We start from the raw sequence: 24,154 nt of genomic DNA on the forward strand, positions 1-24,154 counted from the left end.
TAAGAAAGAGACATCTCCACAGTATTTACTGCACAACAAAATATAATTTAATGAATTCACTTGTCACAGTTTGAAACACAAATCTATTTTGATATATAAAATAAAAKGATCCAGTACCCTCCATTTGTCTCAGAATAAGGCATGCAGTCTTCATAGAGCTTTGGACATGTAAAGCTACAGGGCATGTTACAGTAGGACTCACAGAGACATTCAGGTCATGTTACAGTAGGACTCACAGAGACATTCAGGTCATGTTACAGTAGGACTCACAGAGACATTCAGGTCATGTTACACTAGGACTCACAGAGACATTCAGCCACAAGTACACACAGAAACGCTCGGAGTAGCCACTCTTGTCTTGGGGCCCAATGAACATTTATTCTTTGTGCACACAATGCGTAAGTATAGGTGGGAATGAACACAAAACACAACACCTAAGGTATAGTAGTAATTCACATTTATGTAGCAACAAGGTAGAACACTTTAACTGGGGGTGGGTCATTCAACTCTCCAAGCTCCTCAGAAAAAGTGGTTAGGTGAAGGCGGAATTCTGTATTATGTGACTTACTTTTGACATACATTTACACAAAAAATTATTAGTAGTAGACTAGTACATTGTTTGAAAATAGTATGTAGGTGGTGTGTAAAATTATGACTTTTTACAGCCGTGACTCTTGCTTTCCACCCTATAAGCACAGAGGGCTTTTTGGAAAAGATATATAAAGAGTGTAATCACTATAAAGGAGTTGTTGTATCATTCATTGGATTAAATGTTCAGTTGAGAGTTCCACCAAAATACTACTACTCTTGTAACTCGCATATCCAGTAGAAAGTACAGAGAACTTTTTGTTTGGTGCAAAATCCAACTTTTGTTATACAATACACACATTTTGCACTATATTTATCAGATACTTAAGACAACATGCTATCGAGGAAAATGTACAAACATTTAAATGATAAACCCTTCTGGTGCATTATAAATAAATAAAGGTGAAATATTGTAGTATTTTTACTTCCCTATGCATGCGGACATGTCTCCGGCTGTGAGAGTGGCCAGGTGGGGCAGAGGTGGAGTCACGGCTGTCGGGGCTATGGGGAGATGGAGAGAAGAGCTGTGCSGTGGGTGGAAGAAAAGTTGGAGTAGCAGGGCGTTGTCAAGGTGACGGGAGGGGCGGCTCATTACGCTTGCTGAGCCGCTTGCTGCGCCTCTTGCGCTCTCTGGCGACAGCCCACGGCTGTGATGAGGGCTGCACCCTTGCCGCTCCCATCCTCCGACAACAGGAAGTTGACGTTACACTTGGGGGCGAGCTCCTTCACTGTCTGGTGGAAGATCCGGGAAAAGCTGGAGAGACAGAGAGACAGGCACACATAGTCAGACGAGTATAAGGATAATTGTCTCTCATAGGACATATCACTGAATTGATGAAGCGGATTCATTACAGTTGTACTCAGAGTTCTATTTCTATGATATCTAAGTAGACAAGATGTAGCAGGTGTGAAATGTCCATATCCTCTGACGCTAATATCACACGTCATTATGGACATGCTTCTAATTTCCACCTTTTAACATTTTAAGGAAGCTTTGGATTTAGTTTACTATGAGCTAACACTGGCTCTCCTTTTTTCCCTCTCCTTTCATCTCTCTCTATCCCTCCATCACTCACTGTGGGTGCAGTTTGTAGAGTGTTCCGTCCACCCCCACAGTGACGTCTAGGTGGTCCAGCGCTCTGTTCTCACGAATCTTGTCCACCACGCCGGCCATTCCGGCTCCGCAGATCTGAGCCGCACGGCGGGACACGGTGCTGCATACCTCCTTGACGATGATACTGTCGTCACATGTGCTGTCCAGACCCAGCTGCTGTAGGATGGCCCTGACCTGCAGCAAGGCCAGGCGATCGCTGGGGAAAGAAAGGGTTAAAGGTCAATCAAGAGCCATTGGATCACTGGATACTGAATAGTTACTTGTGCATACAGGTAGGCCTAATATTGGTTACAGTCTCATAAAGGGGTCTGTATCATATTCTTATGTGTTTGTAACAATGTAGATGCCACTGTTGTGAACAATTTGTAATTGTATTAAGTGTTGGTTCTCAACAGCGTAGATAATCTCTGTACATCCCAAATTACAACAGGATTCTTATGCACACCTCCAGGCACATATCCTTAGTTAATAGGGTCAAATTTAAGTACAGCGAGAGATTTTTTAGTTTAATCACATGTTCCCTACCTCTCTATCTGGGACAGGAACTTGGTCTCAAAGATGCCTCTGGTCTTCAGCGTCTCAGAGATCTTTCCACGGAACAGGAAGCCGCGCTTGGTCAGGTCAATCAGGATGTTCCTCACAATTTCTCCCAGGTACATGCCGCTACACATCTTCTCATACCTGAGACATGGAGTGAAACATACCCAAAATTTGAGGCATATAACTTAGTTAGGCCCATCTTTCCTCAGGGAGTATAGTACAGTAGACCATCGATGACTCTTAGTCTAACATACCAACAATCAAAACCAAGCACCATTTTATTATGGATAACATTAAAGTATTTTAGAGTCAATAAAGGATTCTGGTTCAAATACGATAAAGTACAGATGCATACTTAGGCCAAAAAAACAACCAAAAAACACATTTCAACCTATCCTGTGCTCAGAGAGCCATTTACTAGTTTGGCTGTTCAATTGTCACCTCTGTTTGCCCTCGTTGAGTGAGTTCTCGTCCACGGCGCAGTCGTACTGCGTCCTGATATCGTCCAGGCACCCATTGTCCCCGAAGGCGCCCCACTCCATGTTGACGCACATGCGTCCCTCGTTCCCCTCCACCGTCTCTATGTTCCTCATCTCCTCCATGTAACACGCGTTACTGCCCGTCCCTGTTAGAATGCACGTGACATCCCAGGTCTTAGGTCTATAATGCACGTGACATCCCAGGTCTATAAATCTGTACAGTATTATATGTAATGCGGATATACTACTTATTACAATGTACATTACAGTAAATTATATACAATTTGGTATAACAGTTTTAGCCATTAGCGTTGTATCCAATTTCATCAACTTATTTTGCATTTGATAGAAAAAACAAGGTTGTACTGTAAGTGTTGATTAAATTAAGTAGTGGCCTATATACCTGCAATAAGTCCAACCTCACAGGTGGGCTCTTCATATGCACACGTCATCATTGTTCCAACAGTGTCGTTCACCACAGCTACCACATCCAGATCAAACTCCTACACATATACACAACACACAAACAACATTATGAGTTGAACAGTACATTTGAGTGAGTTGAACTATACATTTTCTGCTTCACCCAATGCTTTAAATAGTAACCTCATTCAAGTCACCTTAATTTACTGTCACAACCAGAAAACAAACCTCCATTTAGAGTCATGCATCATGTCGTAAAGCAAAAAACATGATATTATTTTCAGTGTGAGTTTGGTGTGTACAAATGGTTGTTTTTCAATGAATGAACCACTTTTCCCCCCTCGAAATGTTAGTGAATGGCTGGTTCAACTGAAAGATGATATCAGACATGGCAACCTTTCAAATAGCACTCCAAGAACAATGCAACCCACTGACCCTCCACACACTCATTATTATGCAGAAGCTCAGACAGGAGACAGACAGGCATACACACACATACACACACACAATTGACAAAGAKATATCATATTCCCATTCCCATTTGTAAAGATCCTGATTTTTTTGTTGTTTTTGCTAGAAATATAAACTCGTAATTTGGTCACAACAATGGTCACAAGAAACACTCAAGTTCATTTGTCTTATACTTTGCCTGTAACTATTTACAGTCATTTTTGCATTCTTGTTTATTACAATTTTCCCATGTTAATAACATGCTATTTAAACAATTTCTACACCTCTGCATTGCGGTAGTCCTGGAAATCCAACCCTAGGCAACACAGTGACTAGGGACTGGTTTCAGTAATTGACTCTTTATGTTATAGATGAACTACGTCACTACCTACAGTACGTTGATAAAAAACATTTTTTTTTTTTTATCTTGGCCCTCCAACAAATCATGAGGCAGTCATGCCAAAACGTCGCAATTCAAAACCAAAGCTTGCAGGAAAAACCTTTGCAGTGGTTTTAGTTAAAGTAGTTGATGCAAACTAGCAACTTGCGAAATACACTCATTAAAAATAACCAAAGGGATCTCCATCTTGCTAGCCAATATTTAGTATTTTCTTATTTTGCCAATATTTAGTATTTTATTCAAGCCAATAAAGTAGTGACGTAGGTAGTTACGTACTTCCTCTATGCCAAAATAGTCCATAATTGAAACTAGGCTCTAGTCACTGTGTTGCCTAGGGTCAGGTTTTCGAGACTTGCATTGSGGCTCCGTTTTACCTGTTTTTTCCCCCCCCGAATCAATTTGCTCATTGACATTCAACTAATACCTACTCCATCCTCCATCTAAAAGGGTGAAATTAATAAAAAAAATACTGAGAAATATGTTGGTGTGTGATTTGGRCTGAGAACCCCTCAGAACACCAAGTCCAGAATGACTGAAGCACATTGAGTATAACTGAGTTACTGCAGCACAGCTGAAAGTTGCCAATARAGACATTGTATATGCTACTAACATATGCTCCTAATGGTAACTTAGCATGATATGCTATTGTTTTTTTATTTTTATATATTGTGGTCTGGMATTTTGCATTGTTGAATAAATTGAAACATTGTTACTTGGGATGGTATCAGTATTTCCAACCGCATAGAGTGATTTATTGTTGATAAATGGTGTTATGAATGAGATCAACCTTTACGTGGGGCGTTAATATTGATGGTGACTGAGACAATGTAGTGGAAGTTCAGTTATGGCGCATGAGTGTAATGACAGTTCCACACAGTATTGCCAATTTAGCGATTTTGTTACTATATTTAGCGAGTTTTCAGACCCCTCCAGCAACTTTTATTGATAAAAGAGCCTAGCAACAAATTCAGCTACTTTTCAGGCTGCCTTTGGGGAGTTTTGCCACAAAGGATTTCTATGGTTTTGATAGCATTTAGCGACTTTTCCCACTCAAACTTTTCTGCCGCAAAACATGGGAGAAGCTGTCTGTGCAACAAAAGTCACTGCAATGGTGCACAGATAGGCAGAGAAGCACAAGGGGAGGAGGTGTGAGGTGGGAGAGGTGGCGAAAACGCTATGTCGGGGACCGCAGCTGTGCAGGGCAAATTGGTGCTGTGACTTCGTCATGGCAACGGCAAAACGTCACCCAGCGACTTCTAGCGACAAATCAATGAGCCAAAAGTGATTCTCACTGAAAAATTGTTGGCAACTGGTTCCACACCAGTTATTTGATTCTACTCTGTGGAGTTATATTGTGGGGAGGTGTTACATATTATCACAGTGGTGTGACATAAGGCGTGGTGTCCAACCTCACCTCTTTCCTCTTGATGCCCTCCCGGAGAAGCTCCACCACGTCTTCACCCTCACAGTCTGTGCATTTGAAGCCTTTGGTCCAGTTCACAAGGATACCCTGAAAAACAGAAAAGGCACTTTTTGGTTACGCTACGATCACCTAGCTGGACGATATGGCCAAAAATCCATATTGCGATAAATTGCGTGAATTTATGCGATAACGCTAAATAGAACGATACATTTATAACAATGTACACCACAATTTTTTTAATTACACACACACAAAAAAATATGTATTGTTGTAGCGTCAATTGTTCCATTAACAATCACCCATATTAGCAAACTTATAGAATTTCAAACTTCACATTTCTCTAGTATAGGCTACTTATCGCAATGAACGATATCAGCAAAATGCCTTCGGTGTCAATAATTTTAGGTTTATCGTCCCAGCTCTACGATCACTTAATACATTGACTTGATTTTCAGTGCATCCACATATTTTATAGTTACATTAGACACGACTGTCACTCTGAGAACGATCAATGAAATATACTGTGAAATGTGAATGTTGATCATAATTGTCAGTGATTCCATTTTTGGAGGATCTTGCATGACAGGATATATTTTGGGTTCTCATCCAGGGTAGATGTTAGCCAGCAGATAAACTACTCACCGCATCCAGGCTCTTCTGGTGGCAGGGGAAGGAAAAGGTGAAGCCCAGAGGCAGACGGGCRCTCTTCATGCCCATGTAGTCCAGGAAGTCAGAGATGCAGTACACAATGTGGTCAAAGAGCTGGAGGAAACGGTGGAAAAAACGGCTTTAATCATACGTTGACTGCATTCATTAAATTACAAATTTAATGATTCATTGGCTTGATGATGTGCTGACTGTATTTCAGTGCAGACAGAATTAAATAAATTAGACTCAATTTATGGATGGAAAATTACCGAAGTACCTGTATCTGTATCTGGACATTTGAAAAACAGATGAATCATAGTTCATGAATTGAGACAGAATCGAATGGCTTTTGGCTAATGACATTTAGTAATTTCAGCTTTTGCTGTACCTCCTCTCCCGTGCCCTGCATGACCTCGATGGGAATGGCGTAGATTTTGTTGTGCATCTCCACTGTACGCCTTTTCCCACTACGGATCTTAACCAGCAGCACCCGGAAGTTTGTCCCTCCCAGATCCAGAGCCAGAAAATCCCCATTTTCTGTAACATAAGGGCTGGCTTATTAGCTAATGATATTACAATACCATACAAACTACCACTATTTCCATAAGACATTCTCATGCTTCAAATGTTGATTCTCATAGTTGTATGAATTGCTTGAGGTCGGTGACATTCATCTGCTGTTCAGATTAGGCAGGGATATTGGGTGACAGTTCAGTAAAAACAAAGGGATTCTAACATGCAAATGCCCAAGGATTATACAAAAAGTACAAAAAGTAGACCAATTATGAAAGCACTGAAGCTTTTAAACTTTTGCGGGGGTCAGTCCCATTTTATTCCCTAACGGTTGAACAAGGAATTCYTCTATGGAGGAGGYAATTGAATTCCTGAATCGACTACAWTTCAGATGGAACTGATTCCCGCCAACTCTGAATAGTGGTGAGAAGATATATTAATTCCTCCTTTAAATCCTTCCTTCTATCCATCCATCCATCCTCCCACAACCCCCTCCTGTTGGTCACCTGTTCCGTCAGGCGTGCTGCGCACGTAGGTGGGCAGCATCTTGACAGTGGCTGAGTCGTGGGTCTTTTTCCCCAGGCCGTTCTCGATCTCTGTCCTCATCCTCTTCTTCACCTCCAGCAGCTGGGCTTTGCTCAGACGGAACTCGGCCAGTGTCTGGGCGATCTGGCGCGTCTGGTCGGCCAGACGGTATGCCACCGCCGTCACCATGGCAGCACCCTTGGCACTTCCGCTCTCGGACAGCAGGAAACGGACGTCAGAGTCGGGCACCAAACGCCGCACCGTCTTGTGGAGACGCCGGGCATATCTGCAGAGAGAGGAGAAGGGCGGATGAATGGAAGAGATTATAAACTGTTTGGATTTTTGTATCAAAGCCTAGTACTTGTCAGAGAAATGTCAATCTTGATATGTTATTGCATCATCACTTGTGGTAGAGACAAGCATATTCTTTGACACCTGTGGCTATTTTGAAATTCCCTCCTGTTCTCTTATTGTGTTCTTGCACAGAGGAGGTCCTATTGACCTCCAGTAGGATTGAGTACTCACTGAGGGTGCATCTTGTACATCGACCCATCAATGCCCACAGTGGTGCGCAGGCGGGTGACTCCCTTGTTGTCCTTCAGCCGAGTAAGGATACCTCCCAGTGTAGCTGCGATAAGGTTCGCAGAGCGGAAGGATACGATAGTGCACACGTGTTGTACGGCAACACAGTCCTCTTGAGAAGGCTCCACCCCAAGCCTCGTTAGAATCTCTTTGCATTTGGTCAGGCCTTCCTTGCTCCTGTCATGGGGAGAGAGAGGTCAATGGCAAGAATTTATGTAGTGCATGAGCTCTACAGCTCACTTAGCCTCAAATAACTTTTCATTGTATGTAATGGAGGTCATATAGTCCACAAAAACAATGGAGTTGTGTATATTTTCCTTGGAAGAAACTGTCCATGGTTGACCTCTTACTTCTCAATGGCTGAAACGTGCTTCGTTTCGATCTTCCCTTTTGTCAGAAGCTCAGGGGTTATCCGACCCTCGAACAGCAGTCCCTCCTTGGCCATCTTGACCAGGATGAGGCGGACCAGCTCTCCCATAAACATCCCGCTGGACATCTTCTCAAACCTTCCCAGACAAAGACACAACAGAGACACTGTCAGTTTATTTTTAGGGCTTGTAAACAAATACACAGCGTTACGTTCTCTGAGGATTTATTGTTATGTGACATGACTCTTCCCAGAGATTTTGTAAATACCTGCTTGGGTTGAACAATGTCTACACTGTTTTCTGTTTTATCTTGGCGGTGAGGGTGGCAAGCCCCTGGCCTGAAGCCCTATATATTTATCACTTGTAGTGACTTTTTGAAGCTTTTGAGGCTGCAAAAAGTGCCTGATTCAATGTACGTTTAACTGACAAATTGTACTGTAATTAGCTTTAGGTTATAACTCTGTTATAGCAACAACTATCAACACATATTCCACATAGCAGTCCTGAGTACCATGCAGGCCCTGCTGTCTTGACTTACAGCTGTTTCCCAGGGTTGAGGGAGCCTCGGTCGATCTCCCGGTCAAATTCTGTACGGAGGTCCTCCAGGGACCCGTCGTCCCCGAACGCCCCCCACTCTGTGTTGATGCACATCCTGCCCTCGTCTCCCTCCACCAGGTCAATGTGCCGCAGCTCCTCCATGTAGCAGGCATTAGTACCAGTACCTGAAATTACACCCAGCCTAGTAAATAACCTGTCTGGAGCACTACGGCAAGCCACAGGAGAATGCTGTGCCGCAAAATGGGCATCTGCTTAATTTTCACTTAATTTTAGAATTAACATGAGTCTACAATGGCACATCATTCTTTGCCATTGGCAAGCTGCACAGTTCTTTTACCACCTTTTATCAATAACCCTTTTGAGTGTATGCGAACATACATGTCTTGAATGCTGTGTATTCTCACCTATGATGATGCCAACTTCACATCGTTGATCGTCGAACCCACAGGTCATCATTGTTCCGGTTGTGTCATTGACCACTGCCATGATGTCAGCTTCATAGTCCTGACAAATACAATATGTTTTCTAATTCTCTTCCAGTGGCACACGTGGTAATTCAATTATGGTTAAGAAATAAGAAACCTCACCCCTCGTTTCTTGATGGCCTTGTTCAGAAGCTTCACAACATCCATGCCTTCTACACCACTCACTTTAAACTTCTTTGTCCAAGTCACTAAGACGGCCTGTAACAGACAGCACTTTCTTTAATAAATATGTCCTATGACCACCTAGTGTTAGTCTTAGCTAGTGTTAGCTGGTGTTGGCTAGTCTTAGCTAGTGTTAGCTAGTGTTGGCTAGAGTTGGCTAGTCTTAGCTAGTTTTAGCTGGTGTTAACTGGTGTTGGCTAGTCTTAGCTAGTGTTTGCTTTTAAAATTAGGATTTTGTCCCCAAGGCAGGTACCACCCCCGCAGTTATATACTCTACAACAGAACTGTGCAAACTCAAACCCTAAAAGTTGTCTTATACTTAAATATAATTAAAGAAATTATGCCATTTATTATGGTTTCTCAACATCTCAAATAAAGCATTAAAACATTATAAAAGCATACATTATTGGAACCTCTTACCTCGTCCAGTTTGGTTTGTGCACATGGGAAGGAGAATGTGAATCCTACAGGGAGTTTTTTATCCTTGATTTTTTGCTTCTCCATGAAGTCACCAAGGCATTCTGCGACATGGTCAAAGAGCTACAGACATAAAAATAACTTGCATTGAGGAGTTAGACTGAAGCACGTAGAAGCACGTAGTTTAATTAACAATTACACATAATAACAGTAGCAGCAACCCAACCCTATTGGCTTATCAAACCCCTAATTAACAATTAAACTGGTTTGAATTGGTGAATCATGATGGTGGCCAGCAGTTCTTCAAGTCAGTCCTCTACTACGACCACTCTGTAGGCCTATAGGTTACAGTGTGGAATGTTTTTTTTTGTTTCAACCAATCACAATTGATCTCTCTCGTTACAGAATTGTTGTGGGTATCACGTTACTGTTGCCAACTGCCCTCTCTCGGGAGTTTCAAAAGTCAACAGATGTCAACAGTGTAGTGATGGGGGTCTTGATGTCACACCCACTTCATAGGACAAACAGATCCATACAACAATATTGAGTGACTGCTTTTATACAGAGTGATCCTTATTGTTTGACCCGGTGAACCTCTGATGTGAGTGAATGAGACTATAGGCAATGGTCTGGGAGTGTTTGGGCAGTTTTGAGGTTTTTTTTTGTGTTTGAGTTTGTTTTGTTGTATTTTTGAGGAGTTTTGGTTTGTTTTTTGGTGGTGTTTTGTGGTGTTGATGACCTGCGTCCCACTCCCATGGATAATGTCCTCAGGGGTCTCGTAGACCAGGCTTTCCATCTGAACCGGCTGCTTCTTGTCTTGTGTCACCTTCACGCGCAGGATACGGAAGTTGGAGCCACCCAGATCCAGAGCTAAGAAATCCCCCTTTTCTGTCAGATTGGAGAAAATAAAATAAAAACACAGAAGAAAATACATGAACAACATTACCTATTTTCTAGTGTCTTTCAAGCAGCGTGTTACTTTCTACAAAATTCCTTTTAGGTGAACTGAATTGATTGCCTACCAGGTGCTATATGTCAGGATTATATGTCATTCTAGGAAGGGAGACAAAATCATACTCTGTCCTCAAAAGGTAAAGAAAGGCCTGTTTATATTGATTGTATAGATCAAGCACCAAGCTGTTTGTGTACTCCAGACACTGAGCTGATCTAATTACACTATCTGTCTGGTGTTGACCACAGAGCATTATCACAATCTGTTCCCTTGACCTGTCTGGAATGAAATGTCACTGAGCTGTATTGGATGGAGGTATGTCTGATGGCCTACAGACTAGACGATGGCTCCATTTGTAGCTGCCATTAAAGCAAAGTAGAATTATATCCTCAGGCTAACTAGGTAATGTTCTGTTATAACACTGTTATAGGGTACTGCTGTTCCATGTAGATTGTAGTTTACAATAAAGGGCCTGCAGTTAAAAGAGTTATCCACTGTTGATATTCATCTTTCCTTACACTGTAGAGAATACCATCACAGAAAATATATTGCATGTGTTGCTATCTTGTTGATCATGGCATTGATGGCTTGTGATTGGCCTGTGTAACTAAGTAAATTGTTGATAATACTTTTGCACACATCTCACATACTTGACACATATCAGTTGTCAGCTGTCACCATAGCCTCAACTTTGAACTTTGACTGAATCCCCCTTCCCGGAACCCCTCATGTCCAGTGGCTGAAAACTATGGCTATTTATAACATGCAAGATGACAGGGAACTGCTCACGGCAGGCTGGCTTTATGATACGACCCCTCTGCAAGGCTAGCCTTGTTGGGCCTGGGGATTTACTGTCCACAGGCCGCTCTGTTTACAAACAAAGATAGGCCACCCAGGTCTATGCATAGGTTGGATGTTTGGAGTAAACCTCTTGACAACGCCCTCTACTATCAGCAGTGGCCTCTACAATCAGCAGTGGGCTCTACTATCAGTGGCCTTTACTATCAGCAGTGGCCTCTACAATCAGCAAGTTCAAAAGAGCTTTCTGACATTTTATTATCAGGCAACAATTTTACATATAGTATTTTCCATCCTCTTCTCCAAAGTAGTAACTTTATGCTGGGAAGATTGCCTGGTGACATTCAACATTACATTTGTTAATGTAACCCAATACTCTAGTTATTTATTAACGAGGGTTGGGCATTTTAACTGATGTTGACAGGCAATCAGCAGTAAACAAACAGTGAACTCATCTCCTCTTTTTTCATGTCTTAAACTATAAATCTTACCTGTAACTTTAAATTTCAACTACAACATTTACATTTTATATACTATAAACTGAACAAAAATAACCCCAACTGTCCCCAATAAACCCAACTACCCCAACGGTGGACCCCTGCATCATTTTGCATGAGCTCAGTGTCTCTGTATCTAGCAGTTGAATGATCACGTGAAGCGATAATTTAATGTTATTCATGCAAACTGCTATAGCCCGCACAGCTATCATACTGACAGCCAAAACACTCTTTAGTGGCCACAGGAGCAATACTTTGCCTCCTGGGCTCACAACAATGGCGCTAGGTGGCCATAATGACCTGGCCAAGTTCAAATACAGGGCCACACAGTACAGACACAAAAAGCCTAATGTCACAGAATGGGCACTGCCCATTTAAAACACCTCAGCACATTTTTTGCAGGCACAAGATAAGCTGGGGAGTGTTAGTGTGGCTTTAAAGTTTCTTACAGTAATAAACACTATTTTCTATGTAGCGTTAAAAGTCCAATAGTATGGTGTTTGGTGCTTTTATTGTAATAGGAAGTAGCCTGAAATGACATTGCCAGTAGAATATGGCAAAGCTGCAGGTCCACATGGGATCATGGCCATTATCTTATGATTTATGAATGTTATAGGTTTTTTTTGTTATGCAGAGAGGCAGCTAACATCAATCAGTGTGGATTATCTTCCAATGTAATATATTGCTGTACTTTATTAAAGAGATTGAAGGCGATAAATTAAGCCACTTTCCAATTTGTAACATAATCATCTGAATTGCCAGCGGACATTTTAATTACTTATAATTTTTTTGGCAGGATGTAACATATCATATTGAAATGGATTGACTTTGTGCCACAATTTCGGGAACCCGTTGGCTCGTTGAACCAACTGAGCCACACAGAACCACTATTGCCATTTTGAAGTTTACTCTGTATTGACTTGACAGACACTTTACCTGATCCATCAGGGATGGACCTGACAAAGGTGGGCAGCATCTTGACGGTCGCGGTGGTGTTGGTGTCGCGGCCCAGCCCGTTCTCCAGCTCCCGCCGGAACCGACACTTGATGTCATGCAGCGTCTCGTCAGAGAAACGCATRGAGTAAAGGTACTTGTCGATCTATAGACCACCACAGGAAAGAATGGATACAATATGTWATGATGATATGTCATCATGATACASTATATACAAGGATTAGGGTCTTGAGTTTTACTGACCCTAACTATTATGTATCGTTATGATACTGTATATTACTCAACCAATGATGGAGTGCAGGTACTTAGCAATATGAAGACAGACAGACATTACAAGTTGTCATATTATTCCAGAGTGCAATGGAACACAATCCACAGGGAACAACTGGATAGGATCCACAGATTATTATATAATCTCTTGCAGTGGCATTAGTATTCTCCAGTCGCTATGGGGCTCCAAAAAGAAGAGCTGAGCTGAACAATATTACTGCTGTAGAGCCGATAGCTGGAGAATGATTGTCCTGATATAAATAGCATTGTGCAGCCTTCACATAGAGACGAGTATGTGTGTGACGCTAGTAATTAMGTAGTAGTAGGCTACAAACGTTATGAAATGCAATCACAATGGTAAGTATTAGTAAAATTTTGGGGCATCAAAAAAATGTAATGATTAAAATAATTTAATATTTTCATATGAATTGTAATATATAGTATAGTAGTAGTATAATATACTGTCATAATAATTGACATCATATAATATTTTGCTGAATCAGCCCTCGTACTGGTCTTCATCAGGAATGTGATGGTTAACTGAGCTTACTCCCAGGGGCCTTAACATTTTCACTGCTGTGGTGAATCACACATTAGCTAGCTACAGTATTAGGGGCACGTGCACATGCTGCACTACACGTCACGTATGACATCACAAATCCTATCCCACACTCCGTCAGAGAACGAGCCACTCTGTTTTTACTCAGTCTCTAGGGGATGTCACACAGGTCAAGTCAAAACCAATGGATTTATGAATGTATAATGTGTGTCCTGAGACAACTAGATGCTCTGATGCTTCTCTGACATCTACATGTCGTGCCTTGTTTCTGTTCTGATCTGAGGTCAACATCTGTCTATCACTAACGGGCGTGTCCCCTCCTATCCACGGGAATGAACRAGGGAATTGATTTGGTTACAGGCCTAGTGTCAGTGGATGAGGATGGCGAGGCAAGGTGGGGGTTGGCACTTTAACYGTTTCCATGACGATGGAGAGGGAGAGACCGAGAGAGGAGTCAGAGAGCGAGAGAAGAAGAGGGGGAGGGAGAGAGGAAGTGCTCACGGCTTCCTTCTAAGCAGCCTCTAGCTCACAGACACCTGTCTGCTTCAGACGCCCCGGCAACAGACGCCCCGGAAACACTCCTTAGTGATGAGAGGGGGGCTAGCATGCACTGCATCACGACCACCACCAGCTAGCCCACCCAGCTGGTACATCCTAATCTCAAGGACACACAGTGTGTTTATTAAAAACTGCACACTCCTGTTCMAATACTTACTGTAGACAAGACTAACCACTCATCAAAATGAAATCAGATGTCCATCATGGCTTCCCTCCCAAAGCTCCATCCTCATCACATGTCCCAGAGGCATATTGATATGCAGATAGCATCAACCATCAACCAGTGTCCATATCTGTCAGCATTGTCTTCTCATGCAAAACTGACCCATTCTAGAGGGAAGAGTACAGTAAAAGTGTTGTAGTCACTCACCTTCTTAACCTGGTCATCCTTCAGCTCAGTGAAGTAATATGCCAGAAGCTGTGCCGCTATCATCCTGCCTGCACGTATGCGAGGGCTGTCAGCGACTGACGGACGGAGGGAGGTGAGAGAAAAGGGAGGAAAGAACGCCCTATATCCAAGCTCTCTCTTGTCCTTCACTGATCCCTTGTTTATCCTAATGAGGAGGAAACGCAGGCCTGAGCTGCCCTAGTCCCCTTTGAAGAGAGTTGTGAGGTAAAAGTGCTAGTAAAACAGTGAAGAAGAAGAAGCTGTGCCTTGGTTGCACACACACAGGCACACACACAGTGTCTTGTCTGTGTCTCAGTGCTGTGGTGCTAGCTCTCCTAGCTGCTCCCTGCTAGCTGCCTGTCTGTTGGTGGATGCAGTGCTGCACTGGAATGGTGGTCAGCTATGCCCTGCCCCCACCGTACACTGATTGGCTGAGCCGGGGCTGCTGGCGGAGGGTATGGCAAGGGGGGGGGGCTGAGGGCTTCTCCTTCAGCTCAGGAAAGGAGGAGAGAAGAACAGCGGATAGGAAGAGAGAGAGAGGTGGGAGGGAAAGGGGGATTGCAAGAGAAATGGATAAGGGAGGAAGTGGAGGCTTGGTTGATACAGTATCCCACCCCTCTCCTCGCAGCAGCAGAGAGAGAGACATTGAAAGAGAGGGATAGAGAAAAAGAGAGGGAGAGACACCCAGCCGGCATGTCTGCACCCAGGGGAGGACGTGCAAGTAGGAGGGCAATCACATGATGATGTCATTCCTCTCCTCTTCATCACCATCCTCATGCTGGGGCATCAGCTGGATGATTGTAGGTGACTGAAGGGCATCCTGACAGCTCAAGGGACATATATAGAAATATACTTTAGGTTAAGGTCTCTGAGTTGAGTGTTTGTGTTASTGACACCTATTCTACTTCTATTGCCCCATCAAAGTTTTATGTGATGTAGTCTGTGACCCTGTGACCTCTCTCCAAAGTGGAACCAGTGGACATCACAAGTTATTTTTCATAATTGTATTGATGAGGTCAACCTCTTGAAATTTAGGATRGGTTTGGATATTTGGTGGGGGCCTTTATAAAACAGACAATGTATCAAGTCAGAGATGATTCAGTGAAGAGTCTGGATGGAAAAATGTATCTAACGACTTGAGTGCTTGATGTACGTGGTCTTGAGGTAGAGAAGAAGTTTGAAAGCATCTCACCACTCTCACCAACTGTTGTATTGAATAGAAGYGGGCAGAAATCTGAGGAGAAGTTCTCTGTCACTGTTTTTGAGTATTATGAATGYCATCCTATCGTTTTTTGTCAAACAATTAATCAATACCGATTTACCMAAACAGCTCATCTGTAATGTGTACCATTTCATCCAGAATTATATTTCTTTCTGTTTTGAAATGTCACTAAAATGTACATTTCTCAAAATATTACAGCTGCTTATGACAGTCACCTTTTGTCTTTTGACCTTCAAGTTTGAACCACACAAAAAGAGTCCTGTCAATGATATAAAACACAAGGACTGAAACACTGTATCAATTTCTGATGATCTGATGCAACAAAACTCAACATTACTATACCTGGTCTTGAAGGTGTTAAATATCCCCCTTCTCTMCTTCTCCTCTGCAGTCCCCAGTACGTCAACCTCACGCTYTACGTAAACCGAACCATCTCGGCTGACTCAATGACGCGTGACGCTTCTGACGTCTTTTTCCCTCAGCTCTATAGTGAATTAGGACCTCCCCCTCTTTTCTCCCCTCCTCCCTCCCTACTCCTTTCCCTCTATCCCCCTCGAAKAAGGGTTTTCCCTCTCTCTGTTCTGTCCTCCAAAGGAGCAGCTTGAGAGAGAGAAGAGTGTGCTTTGTGTTTGGTTGACCTGCCGCTCTCTCCTCCAAAAGGACTGCCTGGTGCCATCATGGCCGCTCCAAGGTGACCTTGTCTMTGGCTTCACTGTGAGAGGCCATAGAGACAGAATAATAAAGGGATACTATTGACACAGAACTACACTATACAATCACCTCAAATTATTTGCAGCCTTGATAAAGATGAGCAAAAAATACTGTATATAACAAGGTTATTATAGTTTTGTGTTTTTAAATTGGTTTTTATTTTTATTGGTTTGAATATTATTTGAAATTCAGTTTATTTTCAGTTAGTTTCAGATTCACTTTACTCGTTTTTATTTAGTTTTAGTGTTAGGGACAGAAAGTASCCTATATGTGGGAGGCTAGGAGCCATTTATGTGTTGTGTAGTTTGTGTGTTTTTGGGATGTCACTTCTTGTCACTGGGGGCAGTAATGCATAAGGTGATGGGTCAGGTTATAGGTTAGGTTAGGTTAAAAGGTAGACTCCGTGAGATGACGCAAGATGACGTAGATGCACAAAGTTAACAGTAGTAGTGGGTCAATTTCCGCAACAGTCAGAAGCGTTGAAGTGCGAGGCTATTGAACGCAAGTGTATCCTGTTCCCACACACAGTGAGGAAGATGGTTTGGGAGGCCCTTGGCCACACCAAGGGCCGAAGTTGGAAAATTACAGAACTTGGTCTCCAAATCTACAATTATTGGGGGCTCCCGAGTGGCACCGTGGTCCAAGGCACTGCATCTTAGTGCTAGATGCATCACTACAGACACTGGTTTGATTCCAGGCTGTATCACAACCGGTCGTGATTGGGAGTCCCATAGGGCGGCGCACAATTGACCCATCGTCGTCCGGGTTAGGGTAGACCGTCATTGTAAATAAGAATTTATTCTTAACTGACTTGCCTAGTTAAATAAAGGTTAAATAAAATAAAATAAAACATTTGACACCATATCCTACAATTCTATAGGTTAGTCCTATTTATAGTCACCACCCCAAAAAATGTGACACCTATTTCTTTGAGAATAAACTGTATTACTTGTTAAAAATGTATTTCTCTGAGCAATTKTATTAGTTTAAAATATGATTARCCATTTTGTAAGGGTGCCACAAATGTTAGAGTTAACTRTAATTCTGTGCATTTGATGTCCACTCTCTCCAAATTGGAATGATAGGCACATTTCCAATATATAGATATATTGAATATCAATGTCTTGAATCTATTGAGTTGTAATAGAATCGACTCCAACCTTGTATTCAGACTGATCCAAATGTCAACCCCAGTAAGAACTGAACTGAATATAGCAGCATCCCAATGTGGAGGCCCCTGAAACTTCCCTGCTCATCATATTATTATGCTCCAATAATCTCCTTTCTTCCTCATACAAGTGCTCTGTGTGCTGGTGCCCACCAAATAGACAATGGAATCCAGCTGAGAAGGGGTCAATAATCTGACACTCACACGGACGCAGGCACGCACACGAGCACATACACACACACATTCAACAGATAACACCCCAATTCTGAGTTAATGCCATCATACATCCTAGTTCTTTGTTTATTTGTTTTTAGCCAACACCACATTCCTGTGTGCAATAGATTAAAACCAATCTCAGGGAGACAATTACAGATACGGTATTCACATTTATTTTTATAAAGTAATTGTTAAATCATGCACTTGAACTCAATATGGATATTTACACATTACTTAACTAGAAAATAATGCACTTTTATCGGCACATATCTTCTCTTCTACGAATAACACTCAATAGCAGCAAGACCTGTCATGTAAGTATTCAAAAAGACACTAGAGGGCAGTACATACCTAATATAATTCAGGAGATTCAGACATGGAATTACCATGCTGAATTTACTGTGTATTAGATTTGATCAACAATATAATGCGGATGAAACTCTTTTGAAACAATCAAATTGTTACACTACATCAACATTAGAGTACAGTGACAAGTTCTAGAATCTGGCCTAGAACAGCCACATTCAATTGGTACAACTAGTATTGTCACAGATACAGTGCCTTCAGAAAGTATTCACACCCCTTGACCTATTCCACTTTGTGTTACAGCGTGGATTCAAAATTGATGAAGTATTCATTTTACCCATCTACACACAATAACCCATAATGACAAAGTGATTTTTTTTTAAACAAATTATTTACACCTTTATTGAAAATTAAGTACAGAAATATCTCATTTACATAAGTATTCASACACCTGAGTCAATACTTTGTAGAACATCTTTGGTGGCGATTACAACTTTAAGTCGTCTTGGGTATGTATGCATCAGCTTTGCACATCTGGATTTGGGGATTTTGCTCATTCTTCCTTCCTTTTTCAAGCTCTGTTAAATTAGATGGGGAGTGACAGTGAACAGCAATCTTCAAGTCTTTCCACAGATGTTCAATGGTATTCAAGTAAGGCCTTTGTCTGGGCCACTCAAGGACTTTCATAAACTTRTTCTGAAGTCATTCCAGCATTGCTTTAGCTGTATGCTTGGGGTCATTGTCCTGTAGGAACATAAATCTTTTCCCTGGTCTGARGTCATTTGCACTCTGAAGCAGGTTCTCATCAAGGATTTGCCTGTATTTGGCTCCATTTATTGTTCCCTCTATCCTTACCAGTCTACTTGTCCCTGCCACTGAAAAAGCATCCCCATAGCATGATTCTGCCACCACCATGCTTCACGGTAGGGATGGTGTTAGACGGGTGATGAGCTGTGCCTGGTTTTCTCCAGACGTAGCACTTTGCGTATTGGCCAAATAGTTMAATTTTTGTCTCATCAGACCACAGAATCTTTTGCCTCTTTTACATGCCTTTTTGCCAAATCTAGGGGTGCTGTCATGTGCCTTTTTCTCAGGAATGGCTTCCATCTGGCCAATGTCCCATAAAGCCCAGATTGGTAAAATGCTGTAGAGACTGTTGTCCTTCTGGCAGGTTCTCCCATCTCAGCCATAGCACTCTGTAGTTCTGTCAGAGTGGTCATTGGGTTCTTGGTCACCTCTCTGACCTAGGTCCTTCTTGCTCAGTTTGTTTGGACRGCCAGCTCTTGGCAGCGTCTGGGTAGTTCCATATTTTTCCCATTTCCCAATGATGGAGACCACTGTGCTCTTGGAAAACTTTCAACACTCTAGAAATTGTTTTATACCCTTTCACAGATATATGCCTCATCACAATTATATCTCAGCAATCTACAGACAGTTCCTTGGAATTCATGGAATAGTTTCTGCTCTGACATGCACTRTCAACTGTGGGACCTTTATATAGACAGGTGTGTTTCTTTCTAAATCATGTCCAAACAATTGAATTGGCCACAGGTGGACTCCAATCAAGTTGTAGTGACGTCTCAAGGATGATCAAAGGAAATTGGATGCACCTGAGCTCAATTTGAAGTGTCATAGCAAAGGGGTGTGAATACTTGTGTAAAGGAGACTTCTGTATTTCAAACATTTCTAAAAACATGTTTTCACTTTGTCATTATGGGGTATTGTGTGTAGATGGGTGAGAAACAGATCTATCCATTTTGAATTCAGGCTGTAAATGTGGAATAAGTCAAGAAGTATGAATACTTTCTGAAGGCACYGTAGATAGGCATTTCAGATTCTACATGTTAGAGACGTGTGTTTGTTATACATACTATATTTCTATCAGAATGTTCCACAATGTTGTGCCCTGGTGAACGCAGCCCATAAAAGGTCAGTTTGAATCAAGTTGTAATTATCTTAAATGTGTCACACTCTGATCTGTTTCACCTGTCTTTGTGATTGTCTTCACCCCCCACCAGGTGTCGCTCATCTTCCCCATTATCCACGGTTTATTTATACCTGTGTTCTCTGTTTGTCTGTTGCCAGTTCGTTTTGTTTCATCAAGCCTACCAGCGTTTTTCCCTCTGTTCCTGCCTCTCAATTGTTCCTGTTTTCCCGGTGTTGACCTTTTCTGCCTGCCCTGACCCTGAGCCTGCCTGCCATCCTGTACCTTTGCCACACCTATCTGGATTACTGACCTCTTCCTACCCTGACACTGAGCCTGTCTGCCGTCCTGTACCTTTGCCCCACCTATCTGGATTACTGACCTCTGCCTGCCCTTGACCTGTCTTTTGCCTGCCCCTGTTGGATTAATAAACTGTTGTTACTTCGACGTTGTCTGCATCTGGGTCTTACCTGAAAYGTGATAAAGTGCATATTGATAAAAATGTAGTTCTCTTCAATTCATAAATCTGAGTAACTTCATATCATAATAATTATAAATGTTATTAACCAATCCACAGTAATCTTAAAATCCACACAAAGAAAACTAGGAGAAGCGATGCACAGGCTTCATTTTCTCCATTTCACATGCTAACAGCAATCGCAACACCATGCTCGTATCCAGCTGCAAAAACCTAGAGACAAAGGAAAAGCAATGAATTAACCAATAGCAATGTCAGTTTTGTGAAAGTAGGACTCAGTGAAACTAGGTTTCTTGCTAATGCACGCAAATAATATTACTCAACATTGCTGTAAAGCAGGGGTGAAAAACAAATTTTCCTCCCTGGGCCACATTGAGTCTTTAACGAAGTCTGAGGGCCACATTGAAATAGTCCTATGTTTTTGGAATTTTCGATGCTCCCTGACTGTCTAGCTTTTSTTTCTGTGATAGTGAGCTGGACAGAGTGAAGAGACTGTATACATGTAGGTCCATTGTCATTACGTCGCATCCGCTTCCGGGACTTTTTGAAACCCTATCTAAGTGGCAGTTTGAGGGCAAAAGCATTTAACTWATTTTTTTAACCTTTTTCTGTCTCCTTTACAGGTGGCTCCAGGAGTCCCATCTTCTCCAAAGGTGRCTCCAGAGTCTCTATCTCCCCCACGAGGTAAAAGGSTTTCTCCAGGATTCTCTGACTCTTTCTGAACCTCCAGATGCCTCGGCACAGTGAGTCATGGATCCTCTGACATGAGTTGATCTCTGTGCGTGTCACGCCCTGACCGTAGATTGCTTTGTATGTTTCTATTTTTAGTTTGGTCAGGGTGTGATGTGGGTGGGTATTCTATGTTGTAGGTCTAGGTTTTCCTTTTYTATGTGTTTGGCCTGGTATGGTTCTCAATCAGAGGCAGCTGTCTATCGTTGTCTCTGATTGAGAGCCATACTTAGGTAGCCTGTTTTCCCATTTTGAGTTGTGGGTGATTATTTTCTGTTTAGTGTTTTTCGTCACCTTACAGGACTGTTCGTTTGTCGTTTTTTGTTGTTTTGTTCAGTGTTCAGTTGTTTTATTAAAAATATGAACACTTACCATGCTGCACCTTGGTCCTCCTCTCCTTCTCCCAACGACAATCGTGACAGTGCGCCACAATGCTGCTCTGGCTCGGATGAGCTGGGATCTCTTGCTGACTTTGGCGAGGCTGACACTGTCTTTACAGATATTGATGATGTCCAGGCCAATGAATAGGGCATTTGAGGCCACGTTACATCGCCTTAATGTCTTARATAGGGYGAGTGGAGTGCCTTGTGCCAACATCCCAATGTCAGGTAAATCTGCAGCAAGTTTTTTGCCCTCTTGGAGTCCCACCTTGCCTGCACCCATGACCACACCTTTTCCCTTTAAGGTCTCTATTGCAGAGGTATTTTTCACTATGGCATTAATCTTCTTTCCTAAACTCGCACCACCTTTTCCCATAATCACCGCAACCATTAATGCCTGCCTGTTATGCCGCACAACAGGAAGAATTCTGCTGGCCACCTTCTCYATACTCCCCCAGAGTATTTGCATGTCCTCTATGAAATKTTGAAAGACTGTATTGGCTTTCTTACTGTGGTATCTGTTAAACATGATCTCTGTGACACCGGTGGTTAGACTGTTGACACCACTGGTCACACCTATTCYAAGCCCTGCGATGGTGAGTCCCAGTGACAGCCCAGCAGTCACAGGGGCAAGACAAAGGCCTGCTATGGTCAGAGTCCCTCCTGTTGCCCCCACTGCACTGCCTGCCACACTGGAGATATCAGACCCAAACTTCATCTCTTCTAGTTTGACAGCTCTCTTTTCCAACTCTATTAGAAAGTCCAGCATTCTGGAGTGGCGCTGACTGAACAGACCAATGAAGCCCAGGGCAGAGTCCTGGAACAGGAACGTCAGTCTGAGGTGCTGGTTCATCCTAGCTTGAGGAACATATTCCACTTTTTCATCAGAGACATTGAAACATGTAGCTGGAATCGATGAATGATTAGAAATGTGTGCCCTCAGTGTTAGTAAGCTAGTATTTGTAACATAAAACAGAACTGGAAAGGTTTACCTGATATCACTCAAATGGCACAAATGGTTAAACATGTTCTGCATGGACCTTTCATTCACGTCAGTGTCAATCATCAAGTTGTCATTCTTCTCTCTGCAAAATTGTTTTCTAATGATGATTTTGTCAGACTTCTCTCCACAAAATGATTTTCTAATGAGAAATAGATATAAAAAGTGTTATTTATAAAATATTTATTCAGCAACAATAGAGGGAGCATACATGTAACATGGTTCAATCTCTTTCAGAGCACTTACGTTATACACTGCTCAAAAAAATAAAGGGAACACTTAAACAACACAATGTAACTCCAAGTCAATCACACTTCTGTGAAATCAAACTGTCCACTTAGGAAGCAACACTGATTGAAAATAAATTTCACATGCTGTTGTGCAAATGGAATAGACAAAAGATGGAAATTATAGGCAATTAGCCAGACACCCCCAATAAAGGAGTGATTCTGCAGGTGGTGACCACAGACCACTTCTCAGTTCCTATGCTTCCTGGATGCAAGTATTTCAACCGATCACTGCCCGCACTGCTCGCCTGTCCAGCATCACTACTCTGGACGGCTCTGACTTAGAATACGTGGACAACTACAAATACCTAGGTGTCTGGTTAGACTGTAAACTCTCCTTCCAGACTCACATTAAGCATCTCCAATCCAAAATTAAATCTAGAATCGGCTTCCTATATCGCAACAAAGCATCCTTCTCCATGCTGCCAAACATACCGCGTTAAAACTGACCATCCTACCGATCCTCGACTTCGGTGATGTCATCTATAAAATAGCCTCCAACACTCTACTCAACAAACTGGATGCAGTCTATCACAGTGCATCCGTTTTGTCACCAAAGCCTATACACTACCCACCATTGCGACTTGTACGCTCTCGTTGGTTGGCCCTCGCTTCATACTCGTCGCCAAACCCACTGGCTCCAGGTCATCTACAAGACCTTGCTAGGTAAAGTCCCCTTATCTCAGCTCGCTGGTCACCATAGCAGCACCCACCTCCAGCAGGTATATCTCTCTGGTCACCCCAAAACCAATTCCTCCTTTGGCCGCCTCTCCTTCCAGTTCTCTGCTGCCAATGACTGGAACGACTGCAAAAATCTCTGAAGCTGGAAACACTTATCTCCCTCACTAGCTTAAGCACCAGCTGTCAGAGCAGCTCACAGATTACTGCACCTGTAATAGCCTATCTATAATTTAGCCCAAACAACTACCTCTTCCCCTACTGTATTTATTTATTTATTTTGCTCCTTTGTACCCCATTATTTATATTTCTACTTTGCACATTCTTCCACTGCAAATCTACCATTCCAGTGTTTTACTTGCACACTGATTGACAATAAATTTCACATGCTGTTGTGCAAATGG

At 42.4% G+C, this 24,154-nt stretch overlaps 2 protein-coding genes across 2 annotated transcripts in view; both read right to left on the reverse strand.

Moving 5' to 3' along the window:
• Nucleotides 1-24: 24 nt before the first annotated feature.
• On the reverse strand, nt 25-15,035 carry LOC112068013 (hexokinase-1). Its single transcript, XM_024134999.1, has 18 exons — nt 14,634-15,035; nt 12,859-13,021; nt 10,415-10,563; nt 9,679-9,798; nt 9,199-9,294; nt 9,016-9,115; nt 8,592-8,775; nt 8,036-8,191; nt 7,629-7,862; nt 7,085-7,389; nt 6,454-6,602; nt 6,060-6,179; nt 5,409-5,504; nt 3,125-3,224; nt 2,684-2,867; nt 2,228-2,383; nt 1,665-1,898; nt 25-1,342 (listed from the first exon to the last, which is right to left on the reverse strand). The coding sequence occupies exons 1-18, from the start codon at nt 14,694-14,696 to the stop codon at nt 1,180-1,182; spliced, it is 2,772 nt and encodes a 923-aa protein (XP_023990767.1). The 5' UTR covers nt 14,697-15,035; the 3' UTR covers nt 25-1,179.
• Nucleotides 15,036-15,384: 349 nt separating this feature from the next.
• LOC112067978 (uncharacterized) overlaps nt 15,385-24,154 on the reverse strand; it is a 14,968-nt gene continuing 6,198 nt past the window's right edge. Inside the window, exons 2-6 of the mRNA XM_024134952.1 lie at nt 23,821-23,844; nt 22,778-22,908; nt 21,826-22,639; nt 21,298-21,468; nt 15,385-15,471 (exon numbers count right to left, since the gene is read on the reverse strand). Of these exons, the coding sequence (XP_023990720.1) occupies nt 15,385-15,471; nt 21,298-21,468; nt 21,826-22,639; nt 22,778-22,908; nt 23,821-23,844 (1,227 nt within the window). The remainder of the gene's footprint in view (nt 15,472-21,297; nt 21,469-21,825; nt 22,640-22,777; nt 22,909-23,820; nt 23,845-24,154) is intronic.

The sequence above is a fragment of the Salvelinus sp. IW2-2015 genome, unplaced genomic scaffold, assembly GCF_002910315.2.
Source record: "Salvelinus sp. IW2-2015 unplaced genomic scaffold, ASM291031v2 Un_scaffold19, whole genome shotgun sequence".
Classification (NCBI taxonomy): domain Eukaryota; kingdom Metazoa; phylum Chordata; class Actinopteri; order Salmoniformes; family Salmonidae; genus Salvelinus; species Salvelinus sp. IW2-2015.